The following is an 18,680-nucleotide window of genomic DNA, read 5'->3' as shown; positions in this document are numbered from 1 at the left end:
CTCAAGTACTGCCATACTGGGGGCAAGCTTCCCACTTTTTGTTCCTCCAATATCTACAAGCTTGGACTCAAAAGTTGAAACTGCACACCAGACGCACAAAAGAAAAGCTCCAGAGAAGTCCTCTAGTTCAGGTCTGAGGAGCAGGAAAGGGGCTCCTGTAGACGAGGAGGGGGGAATCCACCGCCTGGGCTTTCGTCCTCCAGAGCAGCGATGGAGGCAACGGCAGCGGCACCAGGCAGCCCCCAAAGCTCCAAAGCCCTCTTTCTGAGAGAGAAACTAGTCCTAGTAGGAAGGGGAGAACCCCTATTTCTTTTATTCTCTACAGTCTTGCAGCTTGGCCAGAGGCTGGCACAGCTGTGAAAAGTATGTTGAAGTATAAGGAAACTAAAGCCCTAGCTCTCTAGCCAGCCAGGAGGGTGGTGTCCCTAGGAGCCGAAGTTTCAAATAACAGAAAGGAGGGAGTTCATGAGGCTGGTGAAGTTGTGTGTGTATCCTTGGGCTCCCCCTGAGCTGAGCATGCATGGACCTGGCTGTAAGACCATTCTCCAAGGTTTTGAGAATGAAACTATGACCCGTCCACCGGCCAGGATCCAGACTTAGACACTGGGAGGCATACCTGCAGGTCAGATCCAAAACTGAACTGACTCTGGACCATGGCCTACAAAATGCTAGTTGGAACTTGAAGCCTAAACCTAACAAGATGCCAGGGATGCTGGAATTTTATAACAAAAAATTTTTTAAAGAAGCTATTATAGCCCTGGCTCGTGTGGCTCAGTTGGTTGGGTATCATCCTCGTATCAAAAGGTTGCCGGTTCAATTCCTAGTCAGGACATACACACAGGTTGTGTTTTTGGTCCCGGTTGGAGTACATACAGGAGACAACCGATCGATGTTTCTTTCTCACATCAATGTTTCTCTCTCACTCTATCTCTAAAAAAAACATATTAAAAAAAAAGTAAGTTCTTAATACTTAATACTTACTTAAAAAAAAAAGCTATTATAAGCATGCTCCAAGAAAGTCAAACACTCTTGGAACAAATGAAGACCAAATCCACAGAGAAATATAAGATTTTAAAAAAAAAGAAAATTTTAGAACTAAAAAAGCATAACAACCCAAACTTAAAATTCATTGGAAAGAAAAAGCACAATGGAAACAGAGGAAAAAAGCAATAAATTTGGAGATAAAAAGAAATTTTCCAAGAAAAAAATTTAGACAAATGCAAATAGAGCCTCAGGGACTTACAGTGAATAACAAAGGTTTTAACATTTGGGTATTAAAGTTCCGGAAGAAAAAAAGGGGAAAATCACACTGCTAAAAAAAAAAAAATTTAATAAACAATGACTAAAAACTCCCCTAGATAAGGCACAAAACCAAACTTATAAAATCAAGCAAGAAGCTCAGAGAACCTCAAATAGGAAGAAACTAAAAAAACAAAAAAAACCCCATGTCCAGACACTATAAGCAAATTGTTGAACACAAAAAACAAGGAAAATATCTTGAAAGTGGCCACACACACACACCCCAACCCCACCTTAAATGTAAGGTAATAATGATCTCAAGACTGCAGGTTTCTCACCAGAAACCATGGAGGCCACAGGCAGTGAACCACATTTTTAAAGTGGTAAAAGGAAAGAACTATCAACCTAGAATTCTCTACCAAGTGAAAATTATTTTAAGAAGCAAAATAAAGATTCTCAGATGGAGGGTAATTGAGAGAATTCTTTGACAGCAGACCTGCTCTAAAAAAATGCTAAAGGAAATTCTTGAGACACTAGTGAAATAACAGAAATGATAACTGAACTTCAGAAATGAAGGAACAGATATTGCAAATATCTGGTTTAAATAAAACAGACAATTTTTCTTCCCTTAAATTCTTTAAATTATGTAGGAAAGCAAAATTTGTAACACTTGTCTGACGGAGATTTTAACATATGTAGATGACAAATACAACATGTAAGTGGCAAGGCAGAGAGTGGTATGGTTTTTACATCCCACTCAAAGTGATAAAGTATTAATTTTAAGCAGACTGGGAAAACTCTGTATATTGTAATCCCTAGAGAAACAACTGAAAAACCTATACAAAGAGATAAAATCAAGAACTCAATAGACAAATTCTAAAAAAATTAAACAATCCACAATAAGCAGAAACTAGGAAATCAAGGAATGGGAAAAAGAGGGAAGATACAAAAAAAAAAACAAATAATAAAATGGTAGACTAAATCCAAACATTACACTTAATACAATTACAATTATGTTATAATAACAAATAATAATTATGTTTACATATTACAATGCAAATAATCACTGTAATAATTACATTTAATGTAAATAACTACTCTAAAGCTTATACCAAAATAAATTTACTGACAAAAAGAGTCAGAATAGATTAAAAAAAAAAAAAAAAAATGACCCAACTACATGCTACTTACAAGAAACTCACTTTAAAAACAAGGAATGATAAAGGTAGGTCAAAAGTAAAGAAATGGAAAATGATACCAAATAAACACTAATCAAATGAAACTGGAGTTTCTATATATAAACCAGGCAGCAGGTATTTCTTACCTCAGAACAAGGTAAGTTACCATGGATAAAAAAGAACATGACGTAGTGATAAATAGCTGACCAAAAAGATCCTAAGTACACCTAACAAAACTTCAAAATACATGAAGTAAAAATGGGATAAAACCAAAAGCAGAATTGCAAAAATCTACAATTATGAAGACTTCACATTCCTCCCTCACTAATAAACAAAACAAATATGAAATACTGGCAAGGATACCAAAAACCTGCACACCATCATCAACCACCTAAACCTACCTTACATCTGTAGACCATCATCCAACAGCAGCAGAATACACATTCTTTACACTGTACATGAGATATTCACCAAGGCATACCATGTCCTAGGTCATTAAAAAATTTTATCTAAAGAAAAATCGAAGTCATTCAAAATATCTTCTCTGACCATAATATAATTGAAAAATCAATTAACAGGAAAAAAAATTTTCTCCAAATACTTGGAAATTAAGCAACATATTTGTTTTTATCTTATTTATTTTTAAATATATCTTCATTGATTTCAGAGAGAGGAAAGGAGAGGGAGAGATAGAAACATGAATGATGAGAGAGCCACTGATTGGCCGCCTCCTGCACGCCCCCGACTGGGGATGGAGCCTGCAACCTGGGCATGTGCCCTGACTGGGAATCGATCCTAGTTCGACACTCAACCGCTGAGCCATGCCCGGCTAGGCTGTTTCTATTTTTTTTAATTAAAGTTTACATTCAATTTTATTTTGTATTAGTTTCAGATGTAGAGCACAGTGGTTAGACAATCATATACATCACAAAGTGTTCCCCAAGGTATGTTCAGTACCCACCTGGTCCCGTACACAATTACAATATTACTGACTATATTTCCTATGCTCTACTTTACATCCGCATGACTACTTTGTAATTATCAATTTGTACTTCTCAATCCCTTCACCGTTCTCACCCAGTCCCCCAACACCCCTCCCCTCTGGCAACCATCAGTCTGTTCTCTGTAACTGTGAGTCTCTGTTTGTTCATTTATATTGTTCTTCAGATTCCACATATGATTGAAGTCATATTTGTTTTTCTCTGTCTGACTTATTTCACTTAGCATAATACCCTCTAGGTCCATCCATGCTGTCGCAAATGGTAAGATTTCATTCTTTTTTATGGCCGACTGATATTCCATTGTATATATGTACCAATTCTTTTTATAATCATCAATTGATGTACACTTGGGCTGCTTCCATATCTTGGCTATTGCAAATAATGCTGCAGTGAACAAAGAGGGATGCATAAATTCTGTAGAATGAGAGTTTTGAGTTCCTTTGAATATGAACCCAGAAGTGGAATCACTAGGCCATAGGCAGGTCCATTTTTAATTTTTTTGAGGAACCTCCACACTGCTTTCCACAGTGGCTATGCTAAACTGCCTTCCGAACAGTGCACAAAGGTTTCCTGTTCTGCACATCCTCACAAACACTTGTTTGTTGATTTACTGATGATAGCCATTCTGTCAGGTATGAGATGATATCTCCTGGTGGTTTAAATTTGCATTTCTCTGATGATTAGAGGGGTTGAACATCTTTTCATATTCTATTGTCCATCTGTATGTTGCCTTTGGAGAAGTGTCTTGTCAGGTCCTTTGTCCATTTTTAATTGGTTTATTTCAGTATTTTGGTATTGAGTTGTATGAGTTCTTTATAAATTTTGCATATTAATCCCTTATCTGACATATCATTGGTGAATATCTTCTCCCATTCAGGTTAGTTGTATTTTCATTTTTAATGGTTTCCTTGGCTGTGTGAAAACTCTTTAGTTTAATGTAGTCCCATTTATTTATTTTTTCTTTTGTTTCCCTTACCTGAGGAGATATATCAGAAAAAAATATTACTAAGAAAAATGTCTGAAATGTTACTACCTCTGTTTCTTCTAAAAGTTTTATGGTTTTGAGTCTTACATTTAACTCTTTAATCCATTTTTATTTTATTCTTGCATACGGCATAAGAAGGTGGTATAGTTTCATTTTTTTTTGCATGACTCTATCCAATTTTACCAGCACCATTTATTGAATAGGCCATCTTTATCCCACTGTATGTTCTTGTCTCCTTTGTCAAATATTAACTGACCATATAGGAGTAGATTTTATTCTGACCTCTCTATTCTGTCCCATTGATCTATATGTCTATTTTTATGCCAGTATGATGCTGTTTTGATTTCTGTAGCCTTGTAGTATAGTTTGATATCAGGTAACAAGATTCCTCCAACTTGGTTCTTTGTCAAGATTGCTATACTTATTTGGGGTCTTTTCTGGTTCCATATACATTTCTGGATTTGTTCTAGTTCTGTGAAAAACACTACTGATATTTTGGTAGGAATTGTGTTGAATCTATAGATTGCCTTGGGAAGTATGGACATTTTATTTATTTATCTATTTTATTTTTTAAATATATCTTTATTGATTTCAAAGAGAGGAAAGGAGAGGAAGAGAGAGAGATAGAAACATCAGTGATGAGAGAGTCATTGATCAGCTGCAGCCCGCAACCCAGGCAATTCCTGACCAGGAATCAAACCCTGATCGCCTGGATCCTAGGTCGACGCTCAACTGCTGAGCCACGCCCGGCCAGGCAGTATGGACATTTTAATGATGTTAATTCCTATCCATGAACATGGTATATTCTTCCATTTATTTCTATCATCTCCTGTTTCTTTTTTCAGTGTCTTATAATTTTCTGAGTACAGGTCTTTTAACTTCTTGGTTAAATTTTTAATCCTCACCCAACGATATGTTTATGTTACAGGATTCCAGGGCAAGAGAAACAGGAAAACTGAGACAAGAAAGTTAAAACAAGGCCAAACAGTGTAAACAATATGCAGCTGGCCTGTAAAATTACAAGTCATTATCTTCCCCAAACCAAGGACACTTGCGAACAAATGGTTAAAAGCCTCCCTAAAGAGAGAATGCAGAAAAGAAAGAGAAAAGAGAAACCAGCAGTCTCCACGCTTGGTAACATAAAATTGCCAGGTACTTCTCATGAATTATGGGAAGGCCACAACAAAGTAAAATGGGACCTTGAGAATTAATCTGTACTAAAATATTCAGCAGAGGCATTTTGAGACCTATAGACTGGAGGGTATGTAATGCCTTGGATCCCAACCCAGCTCGCTCTTAGCTGAGAGCCCATCTGTGCTTCATAAGCCAGGTGTACAGGTTTGCTTGCCTTGCTTCTTTAACAAAGGTGCATGCTTTAATTGCTTTAATAAAACTGGCTTAATCACAATGCAATCAAGGTTTCATATAAATTCACTTATATGAAAAGATAAGAATCGAGGTTGTGGACAGCCCTCTCCCACTGACTCAGGGGACTGTCCAATAACACCTTTCTGGTGTCTGTGAGAGGTGCCTGTAACATTTACTAGTGAGAGAGTGAGAGACAGAGGAGAGAGAAACATTGATGTGAGAAAGAAACATCTATTGGTTTCCTCTCGTACGAGCCCCACTGGGAATCAAACTGCAGCCTAGGTATGTGCCCTAGGAATCGAACCTTTAGGTGCAATGGAGAACACTCCAACCGACCTACCCAGCAGGGGGTAATTTTTTTAATGAACTGTAAATGGGATTGTTTTCTTAGCTTCCCTTCCTAACAGTTTATTAATGGTGTATACAAATGCAACCGCTTCTGAATATTTATTTTGTATCCTGCTACTTTAGTGAATGCATTTATCAGTTCTAGTAGATTTTTGGTAAAATCTTTAGGGTTCTCTATATACAGTATCATGTCATCTACAAATAATGACACTTTACTTCTTCCTTTCCAATTTGGATGCCTTCTATTTCTTCTTTTTGTCTTACTGCTGTGACTAAGACTACCAGTACTATGTTGAATAAGTGTGGTAAAAGTAAACATCCCTCTCTTGTTCCTGATCTTAAGGGAAACAGCTTCAGATTTTTCACACTGAGTATGATGCTGGCTGGAGGTCTGGCTTTTATTATGTTGAGATATGTTTCCTCTTCCTACTTTGCTAAGAGTTTTTATCATAAATGGGTGCTGGATTTTGTCAAAAGCCTTTTCTGTGTCTACTGATATGATCATATGATTTTTATCCTTCAGTCTGTTACTGTGGTGTATCACATTGATTTGCAAATATTGCACCAATTTGCATCTCCGGCAACAAATCCCACTTGATCATGCTGTATGACCTTCTTAATGCACTGCTAAATTCAGTGTGCTATTATTTTGTTGATTTCAGCTGCACATAAAAGGGAAGAAAATGATTTATTATAAATAAATAAATGTATTTCCAAGGGGCAAGACCACACAACAATGAAGGTAGTCAGTCACAGACTTGGAATAAAACCATCTGGGAATAAGATACTTAAGTACTGCCATACCAGCCTGTGTGTACACGGGATCCTTCAACTGAGGCCTTGCAAGACAAGCCTGCCATGCCACATTCAGAAGTAGAGCAGGGGAAGCTAGATCAATGGAAAACTAAGTTAAGTATTTATGTTAGGTACAGCTTTTAAAACAAGGTAATAAGGCTTCCTAATTTTCCTATGGTATATTTTTATAGCTACCTTCTGTCCTTTGGCACCTGTACCCGTGATTATTTTTTATCCATTCTGGATTTTTTTAAAACTATATTTTGTTGAGGATACTTGCATCTATGTTCATCAGGGACAGTGGCCTATAAATTTCTTTCTTTGCAGTGTCTTTATCTGGTTTTGGAATTAGAATACTGCTGGTCTCATAAAATGAGCTTAGGAGTCTTCCCTCCTATTAAATTTTTGGAATAGTTTGAGAATAGGTGATAGTTCTTTGAATGTTTGGTAAAATTCACCTGTGAAGCCAACCGGTCCATGACTTTTTGTTTGTTGAGATTTTTGATTATTGCTTCGATTTCATTACTTGAAGTTTCTTCTTGATTCAGTATTGAAAGATTATACATTTCTAGGGCTTTATTCATTTCTTCCAGATTGTCCAATTTGTTGGAGACTGTTGTTCATAATATTTTCTATTTTTTAATTTGCCACACTTTTTTTGTTTAAATTCCCACCTGTGGATATGTTTTTGCAAACTGATTTTTAGAGAGAAAGGGAGCAAGAGAAAAAAACACTGATATGAGAGACAAGCATCAATCAGTTGCCTCCCATACATGCCCCAAGTCAGGATTGAACCCGCAACCTAAGTATGTGCCCTGAGAACTGAACCTACAGCCTTGCTGGTACGCAAGATGACACTCCAACCAACCAAGCCACCTGGCCAGGGCCATATTTTCTTATAATCCTTTGTATTTCTGAGATGACAGGTGTTACTTCTCTTTCATTGTTGATATTATTTGAATCCTTTTTTTTTTCTTGATGAGTCTGGTTAAAGGTTTATCAATCTTGTTTATCTTTTCAAAGAACCAGCTCTTGGTTTGAGTGATCGTTTGTATTGTTTTTGTTAGGCTCTAATTAGTTCATTTCCACTCTGATCTTTATTATTTCCTTCTACTCATTTTGGGCTTTGTTTGCTGTTCTTTTTCTGGTTCCTTTACATGTAAGGTTAAGATTGTTTGAGATTTTTCTTAATTCTGTAATGCTATGAATATCCCTCTTAGAACTGCTTCTGCTGTGGTCCACAGATTTGGGGTTGTAGTATTTTTATTTGTCTCAAGGTATCTTTTTTTTCCTTGATCTCACTGTTGAGCTATTCATTGTTTAATAACATGTTGTTTAGCCTCCATGTGTTTGGGTTTTTGTTATTTTTGCTGTAATTAATTTCTAACTTCATACTATTGTGGTAACAGAACATGTTTGATAGGACTTGAGTTTTCTTAAGTTTATTGAGACTTGTTTTGTGGCCTAACATGTGGTCTATTCTGAAAATGTTCCATGTGCACTTGAAAAGAATGTATATTCTGCTGCTTTGGGGTGAATGTTCTAAAAATATCAATTAAATCCATCTGGCATAGTGTGTCATTTAAGAGTGCTGTTTCCTTGTTGATTTTCTGTCTGTAAGATCTATCCACTGATGTCAATTGGGTGCTAAAATCTACTATGACTGTATTACTGTTGATCTCTCCGTTTATGTCCATTAAGATTTGCTTTACATATTTAGGTGCTCCTATGTTGGGTGCAGAAATGTTTACAAGGGTCATATCCTCTTGTTGCATTGCTCCCTTTATCATTATGTAGTGTCCTTCTTTGTCTCTTAATGCTTCCTTTCTTTTAAAGTCTGTTTTATCTGATATAAGTATTAGGACTCCAGCCTTTTTTTCCCTTTTCTATTTGCATGAAATATCTTTTTCCATCCTGTCACTCTCAATCTGTGTGTGTCTTTTGTTCTGAGGTGGGTCTCTTGCAGACAGCACATATATATGGGTATTGTTTTCTTAGCCATTCAGCTACCCTATGTATTTTGTTTGGAGCATTTAGGCCATTTAAAGTGATTATTGATAGGTGTATATTTATTGCCATTTTATTCTTTATGTTTCTTTCCCTCCCCCCCCTTTCTTCTTAAAGTTAAAAGTCCCTTTAACATTTCTTATTATGCTGGTTTGGGGGTATTGACCTTCTTTAGCTTTTTCTTCTCTGGGAAACTCTATTTCTCCTTCATTTTTAAAGAATAGCCTCGCTAGGTATAGTTGTCTTGGTTGTAGGTCCTTGCTTTTCCTCACTTTGAGTATCTCGTGCCAATCCCTTCTGGCTTCTGTTTCTGTTGAGAAATCACCTGACAGTCTTACGGGAACTTCCTTGCAGGTAACTAACTGTCTCTTTCTTTCTGCTTTTAATACCTCACTGACCAGTCTCAAGTTAACTCGTGTTTCCTTCTTTTTCTCTTAATATTTCCCAAATGTCGTTGATTGGTCACGGGATAACTTTTGTCTGCACTTAATTTAAATAATTTTAAGGTCTGAAAGCAATGTAGAGTTTTAAAAGAGGACTCTAGGCTGTTTTCTTAGTTATCTCTGTTTAGGTTCAGATTACAAGAGGTATGAGATCACATTTTACATAAAATAGTAACCAGCAGTAAAAAAAAAATCCCACTAGGGTGTGTAAAGTATATTCTTCTAAGGGAAAGCATAGTGAAATATATGTATGTAAAACTTGTTTAGTACCATTGCATGTAGATACATGCTATATCACACTCAAAAAAATATATCACTCAAAAAAATGTTAAAAAAATAAAATATAAGAAATAAAGAAAATACTAAAAAATATTAAAATATATGCAGTATGTTTAATTTTGACATAAATATAAGGTATGATAAAATAAAGTATATTTAAGTTTAAGTTTATTCAGGGGCTTTCATTTAATAGTCAAGTGCAGAAAAGTAGCCAGTCACATGGGCGAGTTCTGGCTTGAAATAGCCAGTCAGCAAGGTTTGAAATTCTCTCTTTGTATTTAAACTTTACCATTTTAATTACGATGTGTCTTGGTGTGGGTGTCCCTGGGTTCATCTTGTTTGGGGCTCTCTGTCCTTTCCAGACTTGTGTGTCTTTTTGCTTCACCAGGTTAGGGAAATTTTCAGTCATTATTTCTTCAGATAGGTTCCCAAGCCCTTGATCTCTCTTCTCCTTCTGGTACCCCTATGATGCAGATGTTATGCTTGTTGATTTCCCAAAGTCCTTTAAACTATCTTCATTTTTTTTACATTCTTTTCTCCTTTTCGCTGCTCTGATTGGGTGTTTTTTGTTACCTTGTCTTTCCAATCACTGATTCTACCTTCTGCTTCATCTAACCTACTGATAATTCCTTCTAGTATATTCTTCATTTCAGATACTGTATTCTACATTTCTGACTGGTTCTTTTTTATGGTTTCTATGTCCTTTTTACGCTGTTGAAGTTCTCACTGTGCTCCTTGAACATCTTCATAACCATTGTTTTGAGCTATATATTGGTAGATTGCTTGCCTCCAATTCACTTAGTTCTTTTCCTGGAGATTTCTCCTGTTCTTTCATTTGGGGCCTGTTTCTTTGTCTTTCCATCTTGGCTGCCTCTATGTGTTTGTTTTTGTGTATTGAGTAGATTTTCTATGTCTCCCAGTCTTGGTAGTGTGGCCTCATCTTGTAGGTATTCTGTGGGACCCAGAAGTGCAGTCTCCCCAATCACATGATATGGTGCTCCAGGATTGACCTTGTGTAGGTTATGTGGGCCCTCCTGTTGTAGTTAAGCCTTGATTGCTACTGGGCCACCTGAACATGAAGTTGAAACTCAGACTGGCTGGATGTAAGACTAGATTAACTCCAAGTACAGTGTATGAGCTGCTGTACTGGTGCTGACCACATGGCATAGAATTTGACTCAGTGGGGTCTGCCTTTGGATGTGCCACTTGTGGAGCTAACTGGGTCCTGCTCTGATGTTGTCTGAAGCCCACCACTGGGAGTGTTGGTTCTGGGGTCTCTTGGGAGGTTCTCTGGTGCAGGTCAATGTCATATACTGCCTGGGACTGGTCCTGGGCAACCTGTTTTGAGCTACAAAGCAATCCAATTTTGTGGCTGCCTCTGCTGGGCCTGGGTATTTGTGGAAAGCGCCAAGCTGCACACCAAATCCAGCTTCTACCTGTACTGAGTCCAAGTGCAAGTCAGCAAAAGTCTCAAGGTACCCCAAGATCCTCCTCCACCGGCTTCTGCCTGTCGGCTGCCTATTAAGCTCAGTCACTGAAAGAACCTCTAGCAGTATGTGAGTTGTACGAGGTAGGTTCTCAGTGAGTTACCAGGTAGGGGTGAGTGGTCTTCACCAGACTGATACAGGTTCAAACTCAGTGCCAATGCTGGGTCTGAGGCTACTCTGCAAAAGTCCCAAGGCACATCAAGGCCAGATGCCACCTACCATATGCCCACAGAACTTTGCTGTGAGGCAGGGTCTCAGGAAGTCATGAGGATGAGGCCAGCAGAATTTATCAGGCCCAAAAAGACCAAAATTTGGCCGTGTGAAGGTAGGGCTTTGCACTGGTCAAGAATGGAAGGGATAAATGGTCCCCATGCTAGAGCCACACAATTGAATCTGTCCTAGATTCTGCCTGGGTAGCCTCCAGAGCTTAAGCGTGACAAGCATGGTTTTGGGAGTCGGGGGGAGGAAGGATGTCAAGCTAATGGGTCTCCAGTGGGGTGGAGGGGGTGTTGGTCAGGCTTCTCAGAGGGGTTGGGGATGGCCCCCTCTCCAGAGCCACATAAATCAGTCTGTGACACCCTGAGTCCGCCCAGGCCTGTACACCAGGGGCCCAGACAGCTACCTCCTCCTCAGGGCATGAGTTCCGCAAGGCAAGGCAACAGGGAATTGGGAGAGTAGGGCTATTGAATTTACCCAAGATGCTGCTGTATGGCAGGGAGTGTTTGACCGAAGAAAGATGCCATCTGTGGTCCATGTGGGAGAGAGACTCAGCATAAAGACTCTGCAGTTGTCCCTTCAGTTCTCTCCCCAGAGCCATACAACCCAGTCTCTCCTCATATAACTATAGTCTACTCTGAGCCACCCTCCCTCTACCTGAGCCTTGCATGAGTGGCTGCAAATGGGATTTTGTGCACTGGCCCTTGAAGAGGGCACTGGGTTTGTAGCATACTCCTGTCTTTTCCTGGTAGACAGAATCCCTGCTCATTTCACAGCCAGATGTCATGTGGGTTCCTCTTTCTAGCTCTGTTGCTCTAGGCTGAGAAGCCCAGCATAGGGTTGAGACCCCACCTCCTTAGTGGGGGCCTTTAAAGACCCGAGATATCCCTCCAGTGTCTCAGCCAACGCACATGGCTGCAGGGCCAGGACTTTTCACATCTCCACTCTTCCTACCAGTCTAGATGTGGCTTCTTCTATAAATCCTTGGTTATAAGACTTGTTCAGCTAGTCTTCAGTTGGTTATTCAGGTTGATTGTTATATATTTAGTTTTAATTCAAGTTTGGTCCTGGGAGGAGAGTGTAACTTCCACCTCCTCCACTGCCATCTTGGATCCTCTCAACGTATTTCTACATAATCCATGGACAAAAGGGTAAAAACGAAGGGAAATCAGCCATTTCATCTTTGCTCAGTTCAAAATAAAGATCTCAAATCAGCAATCTAAGTTTCTATCTTAAGAAAGTAGAAAAATAATAAAATAAATCCAAAGCAAGCAGGAGAAAGGAAAAAAATACAGAGCATAAAACTCATGAAATTGGACCTGGCTAGGTGGCTCAGTTGTTTGGAGCGTTGTCCCGTACACAAAAGGTTTAGGGTTCAATTCCCAGTCAGGGCACATATAGGAAGCAACCAATCGATGTTTCTTTCACACTGATGTCTCTCTCCCTTTCCCTCTCTCTCTCAAAATCAATAAAAAACATCATCTCAAGTGAGAATTAAAAAAAAAAAAAATCCTGAAACTGGAAACAGAAAAACAGATAAAAATCAATTAAATCAAAAGCTGATTCTCTTAAAAGGGCAAATAAACCCCTATACATACTTACAAAGAAAAAAGAAGATAAAATTACCCACATCAGAAATGAAAGAGGGATATCACTATAAACCCAAGATTAAAAAGGTGTTAAGGGAATGGTACATAATTACATGCCCATATATTCAAGAATTTGATGAAATAAAAACCATAAACTACTAAAATTCACTCAAGAAAAAATTCACTCTGATTAGTCAGTTTCTTATATCCAGTAAAGAAACTGAATTCATAATTTAAGACATTCTGAAAAACAAAATTCCAGGCCCTTGCAAACTCTACCAACATTTAACACCAATTCTATACAATCTCTTCTGGAAAACAAAAGAGGTGGGAAACTTTCCAACTCATTTTATGGGGCCAACAGCATACTGATACCAAAACCAGACAAAGGCATTATAAGAAAACTATAGACCAATATGCAACATTAGTCTAGAAATAATAATGCTTAGGAAAACAAATCCAGCAACATAAAAATAATAATATACCACAACCAAATGAGTCTTACCATGAGAATGTAAGCTTATTCAATATTGAAAAATCAATGTTATATTAACAGACAAAAAAGGAAAATCACATGGTTATATAAAATGACACAGAAAAAAACATGACAAAATTCAACACCATTCATGATTCAACAACTTTCAGTAAAATATTAAGAGAATTTGGCCCAGCTGGCATGGCATAGCATTGACCTGTGATCCAAGCATAGTATCAACCTATGATCCATGAGATAGCAGTTTGATTCCCAGTCAAGCCACATATCCAGGTTTCAGGCTCGATCCCAGGTAGGGGGCATACAAGAAGCAGCCAATCAATGACTCTCTCATCACTGACGTTCTCTTTCTCCCTCTCCCTCTACTCTCTGAAATCAATAAAGACATACTTTAAAAAAAAAGAGAAGAGAATTTCATCAACCTGATAAAGGGCATTTACAAAACCCCATAGTTAACACAGTACTTAAGAGTACTGTGTTCTCTCACCACTCCTAATCAACATGGTACAGGAAGTCCCAGATAGTGCAATAAGGCAAGAAAAAAGGGAAGGAAAAAAACAGGTTGGAGAGGAAGAAATAACACTGTCTCTATTCACAGATAATGTGAATTGTCTATCTAGGAAATCCCAAGAAATCTACCAAAAAAAGGTCCTAAAAGTAATAAGTGAGTTAGTAGGTCACAGAATAGAAGGTTAACATATAAAAGTCAATCATATTTCTATAAACTAGCATTAAAAAAATCAGAAACAAATTTTTGTTTAAATACCACTCACAATAGCACCAAAAAAGAAATACTTAGCTATAACTCTAACAAAGCATGTAAAGAATCTTTATGCTGAAAACTATAAAATGCTGATGAAAGAAATCAAAGACCTAAATAAATAAAGAGGCACATCATGTCTGTGGATTATCACACTCAATGCAGTTAAGATGTAAATTCTCCCCAAATTGACCTACTGTTTGAATGCAGTTCCAATAAAATTCCAGCAGGGTTTCTCATAGATAGACAAGATTATTCTAAAATTTATATGAAAATAAAAGAAACTAAAACAGAAAGAAAAAACACAGTTGGAAGACTCATACTATCCAATTTTCAGACTTACTATAAAGCTACAGTGTAGTATTGGTGAAGAAATGGGCACATAAAACAATGGAACAGAACAGAGTCCAGAAATAGGCCTACACTAATATGGCCAAAATAGAGAGGCAATTAATTCAATGTAGTAAGGGCAGACTTTTCAACTATGTTGGAACAATCAGGTATCTATATGTAAAAATAAAACAAAAAACTTGAACTAACCTTCACACCTTATACAATATTAATTCAGATCACATACCTAAATGTAAAGTATAAATACGATAAAACTTTCATAAGAAAACACAGGAGAAAATCTTCATGACCTCTGATTAGGCAAAAAGAGCTCTTAGGTCACCAAAAGCAAAATCCATAAAAGAGAAGTTGATAAAATGGACTTACAAAAAGTTCTTTTGCTCTGTGAAAGACACTGTTAAATGAATGAAAAGTCAAGCTATAAACTAGGAGAAAACATTTGCAAGTTAAGGTTTTATATCCAGAACATATAAAGAGCTGTCAAAATTCGATGATGATAATAAAACAGACAATCTAACATAATATGGGGAAAGATCTGAACAATTCACCAAAAAAGATATATAGATAGGAAATATGTATATAATTCAATATTATTAGCCATTAGGGAAATGCAAAATAAAACTAAAATGAAATACCACTACATATCTGTTAGAATGGCTTTAAAAAACCTAAGTAAACAAAAATCCAATTACACTAAATGCTGGTAAGAAAACAAGCAAATAGAACTCTCATATATTGCTGGTAGGAAAGCAAAATGGTACAGCTACTCTACAAAACAGTCTGTCAGTTTCTTACATAATTAAGTGCACACCACATAATCTAGCAACCCTGTGAAGAATTTGCTCTAGAGAAATAAAACTTTGTCCACACAAATGCCTGTAAAAAAATGTTTATAACAGCTTTATTCATAATCATCAAAACTGGAAACAATCCACGTTCTTCAATAGGGAAATGGACAGTACATCTATATAGTGGAATACTGCTTAGCAATAAAAAGCAACATGGATGAACTTCAAAGCCATTATGCTGAGTAAAAGAAAGCAGGCTCAAAAACTATATACTATAGCCCTGGCAGGTGTGGCTCACTGGTTGGAGTGCCGGCTGATGCATCAAAGGTTCTTGGGTTCAATAACCAGGTTCGACCCCCAGCCCCAGTGGGGGGGGTGCAGGAGGCAACCAATTGATGTGTCTCTCTCACATCAATGTCTCCCTCCCTCCCTCCTTTCCACTCTCTCTAAAAAAATCAATGGAAAAAATATGCTTGGGTAAGGATTAACAACAACAAAAAGCTACATACTATTTAAATTCACTTATATGGCACTCTGGAAAAGGCAAAACTAGAGAGACGGACAACAGAAGGTTGCAAGTGTTGGGATACAGAGGGATTTAACTACAAAGGTGACAAAACTGATCTTTATCCTGCTTGTGATGAGTTACAGGAATCTGTGCATGTGCCAAAATTCATAGAAGTATACACCAAAAAGGTCAATTCACTGCACATAAATTTTAAAAATAATGAAAAAGGAAAAAAACAAGTACTTTCTAAATAACTCAACTACTATTTCTATTTTTTATTGAAATAAAGTGCCACCAAAACAAAATTTCCAAAAACAATAAAGTATATTACAATTAAAGAAACAGACTTTGGACTTTCATTTCCAGAAACAGTCTTGACTAGATGTTCAAAGAAACCCTCAAAATGCTTTTAAAAACTATATCAGAGCTTGTGGTAAAAGTACAGGAAATGAAAGGCAGAAACAAGTACAGGCAGCTCCCTTATCTGAAACCTCAAGGGCTGGTAATCTTTTCCAATTCAGAATGTGTATGTGTACCAAGGAAGTGCACTATATTTATATATACCGTATCAATACCCCAGTAGCATGTGGGAAAATACTCCATAATCAAACACATTCACATTTCTACAATAAGTTCATACCAGTTCAGGTCAAGTTTTGTTCATTTAAAAAATAACTTGTGGCAGTCAATGCTTTCTGGATTTCTGAACTGTAGGTAAGAAATTGTGGGGACCTATAGAAACCAGTGCAAATCAACATGGGTAAAAGTGCAAGATAGGAAGGGTATTCACCTGAGAAAAACCACCAACTTCAAGAGACTTAGAGCTTGCAGTTTCAAAGACAGTTGCCCCAGGGGCCAAAAAGGGTAGAAGATTAAACCAAAGCAATGCCTAGGTAGTATATGGGAAATCTGTACCTTCCCCACAATTTGCTGTGAACACTAAACTGCTCTAAAAAAGACTTAATAGAAAAAAATTAGCAAATGAGAAAAAACAAAAAGAAAATCACCTACCCTTTGAAAACAAAGAACAAATAGGATAAAACACACAAAGGCTGTTAATTAGATTTCCAGAAGGTGGTAATTGAAAGACAAGAGTGCATAATTTCCAAATGGAGAAAAAAGAAAGGTGCTGTTGTGAAATGCCTGGGCTATAATTCTAGCTTCCCACTTACTATAAAACCTAGGGAAAGTTACTTAACCCTTCTAAGCCATGCTTTTCTCATGCAAAACAGAATAATAAAGCCTACCTCACAGAGGTGTTGTGGCTATTAAATGAAATCTAAGTGTAGCACTTAGCACAGAACTCAGTAAATGTCCCCTACTAGCAATTAAAATATAAATTAATCTGCACAGTACAGTAAAATTGTAACAAAATTAAGACAGCCAGGGCAGACTAAGCCTATCTGGATACTGCTTTGATTTCAAAATCCGTGGAACGATAAGTACGATGGTGCTTGACCCCTTTTCACTGGTTACTCTGCTACCATCCCCCTTCGCTACAGTTATCCCTTCTGCCCCTTCCTTATACACTGATCATACTCCAGGGCACTCTCCACATGCTCTCAAATCTGAAAGTGCGTATGGGAGAAAAATAAGCCCAATCCTTTTATTCTCCATCTCAAGTTCCACTTCTTACACTGATTTAAAAAAACAAAACAGGAGAAAGAGAAAGATGGAAATCACACACTTACTTTTCATTAGTTTTCCTGATAATTCCTTCAGTGGAGAAGAGAGACTATTTCTACTGGCTACTGTAAGTCTGGAGGAGGATTCTTGGGTTTCCATGGAAACTTGATGAGCTTCTCTTCTGGCCATTTCAAGATGGAGAGAATGGGCACTGTCACATTCCTCGGAAAGGAGCAAGTGATTCTGGGTGTTCCTAGTTCTATTATTCAGGTCAATTCCTTCTGACTGAGTCACAAGAAGTTGGGCTGAGCTAGAATCCTCTAATCTCTTGTCAAGAGACTCGGTTAGAAAAGGTGCTACAGTTTCTTGCTTTTTAGATGGAGAGACAGGCTCGACCAATGAGCTCTGCTTCACTGTGTTCAGACTGTGTGCTCTTATTCGGGACCAAGTTGTAGAGTGAAAACTTTCAGCTTCTAACCAAAACTTAACCAAATGCTCCATTCTCCGAAGTTCCATGAACTGAATGAAATAAGGGAGGACAATAGTGTCATGCAAGACTTGTTCGAGAGTCTTTGAAAGACTTGATTTGGCCTCTTGAATCTGGTAGTCCAGACAAGACCTGCCTAAAAAAAGCAAAAGAATTAGCAGTTCAGTGACAAATAGTTTACGATTGACAGATTAGTCAGGCACCTTTAGCATCAAAGTTCTTAAATAAAGTTTACCTCCTAGCAATTTAGATGAATAAACAATTAGCTATCTTATGGCTTTGATTTCTAAACAAGCAAAGAAACAACTACCCAAAACTTACTTAAATTATTAAAAAGCTGTTACTCAAATAATCCTAATATATTTTCAGGGCAATTCAGACTGTTATCAGTGAAAGTGGGGTATCCCTTTCCCCAGTGGGTGCTAGGGGTTGGGGTCCCTATGATATCTCAAGAAAAAGAATTTTCTGAGACTTGCATGGGAGAATGAGTGATTTTTATTTGCCTGGAATAATATCTCTGGGTTTCCAAAGTCCCATTTCCCTTAATCCAGTCCTGGAAGATGTGCAGCTGGGGATTTAGCAGAGCTAGGAACAAACCCAACATCCAAAGTTTCCGTTCCATGGTGGAGTTCAGTCCTGTTTAGCATCAGGCTAGCTGCAGTCCATTAGTTTACATGACCAAGAGCCATGCGGGCAAATGCAGGGGAGTCAGGAGAGCAAGCCCCCTGCAAC

The 18,680-nt window shown here is 37.7% G+C and overlaps 1 protein-coding gene across 2 annotated transcripts in view; it reads right to left on the bottom strand.

Annotated features, from left to right (window-relative positions):
- The window catches only part of AKAP10 (A-kinase anchoring protein 10), a 79,320-nt gene that overhangs the window by 43,142 nt on the left and 17,498 nt on the right, over positions 1–18,680 (bottom strand). For both annotated transcript variants that reach the window (XM_081162688.1, XM_081162689.1), the window contains exon 4: positions 17,527–18,084. In XM_081162688.1, the coding sequence (XP_081018814.1) occupies positions 17,527–18,084 (558 nt within the window). The remainder of the gene's footprint in view (positions 1–17,526; positions 18,085–18,680) is intronic.

This window comes from Miniopterus schreibersii (genome assembly GCF_964146895.1).
Source record: "Miniopterus schreibersii genome assembly, chromosome: 16".
In the NCBI taxonomy this organism is placed as follows: Eukaryota; Metazoa; Chordata; class Mammalia; order Chiroptera; family Miniopteridae; genus Miniopterus; species Miniopterus schreibersii.
Note: the sequence above shows the minus strand (reverse complement) of the source record. Positions and strands in the feature narration are given on the sequence as shown.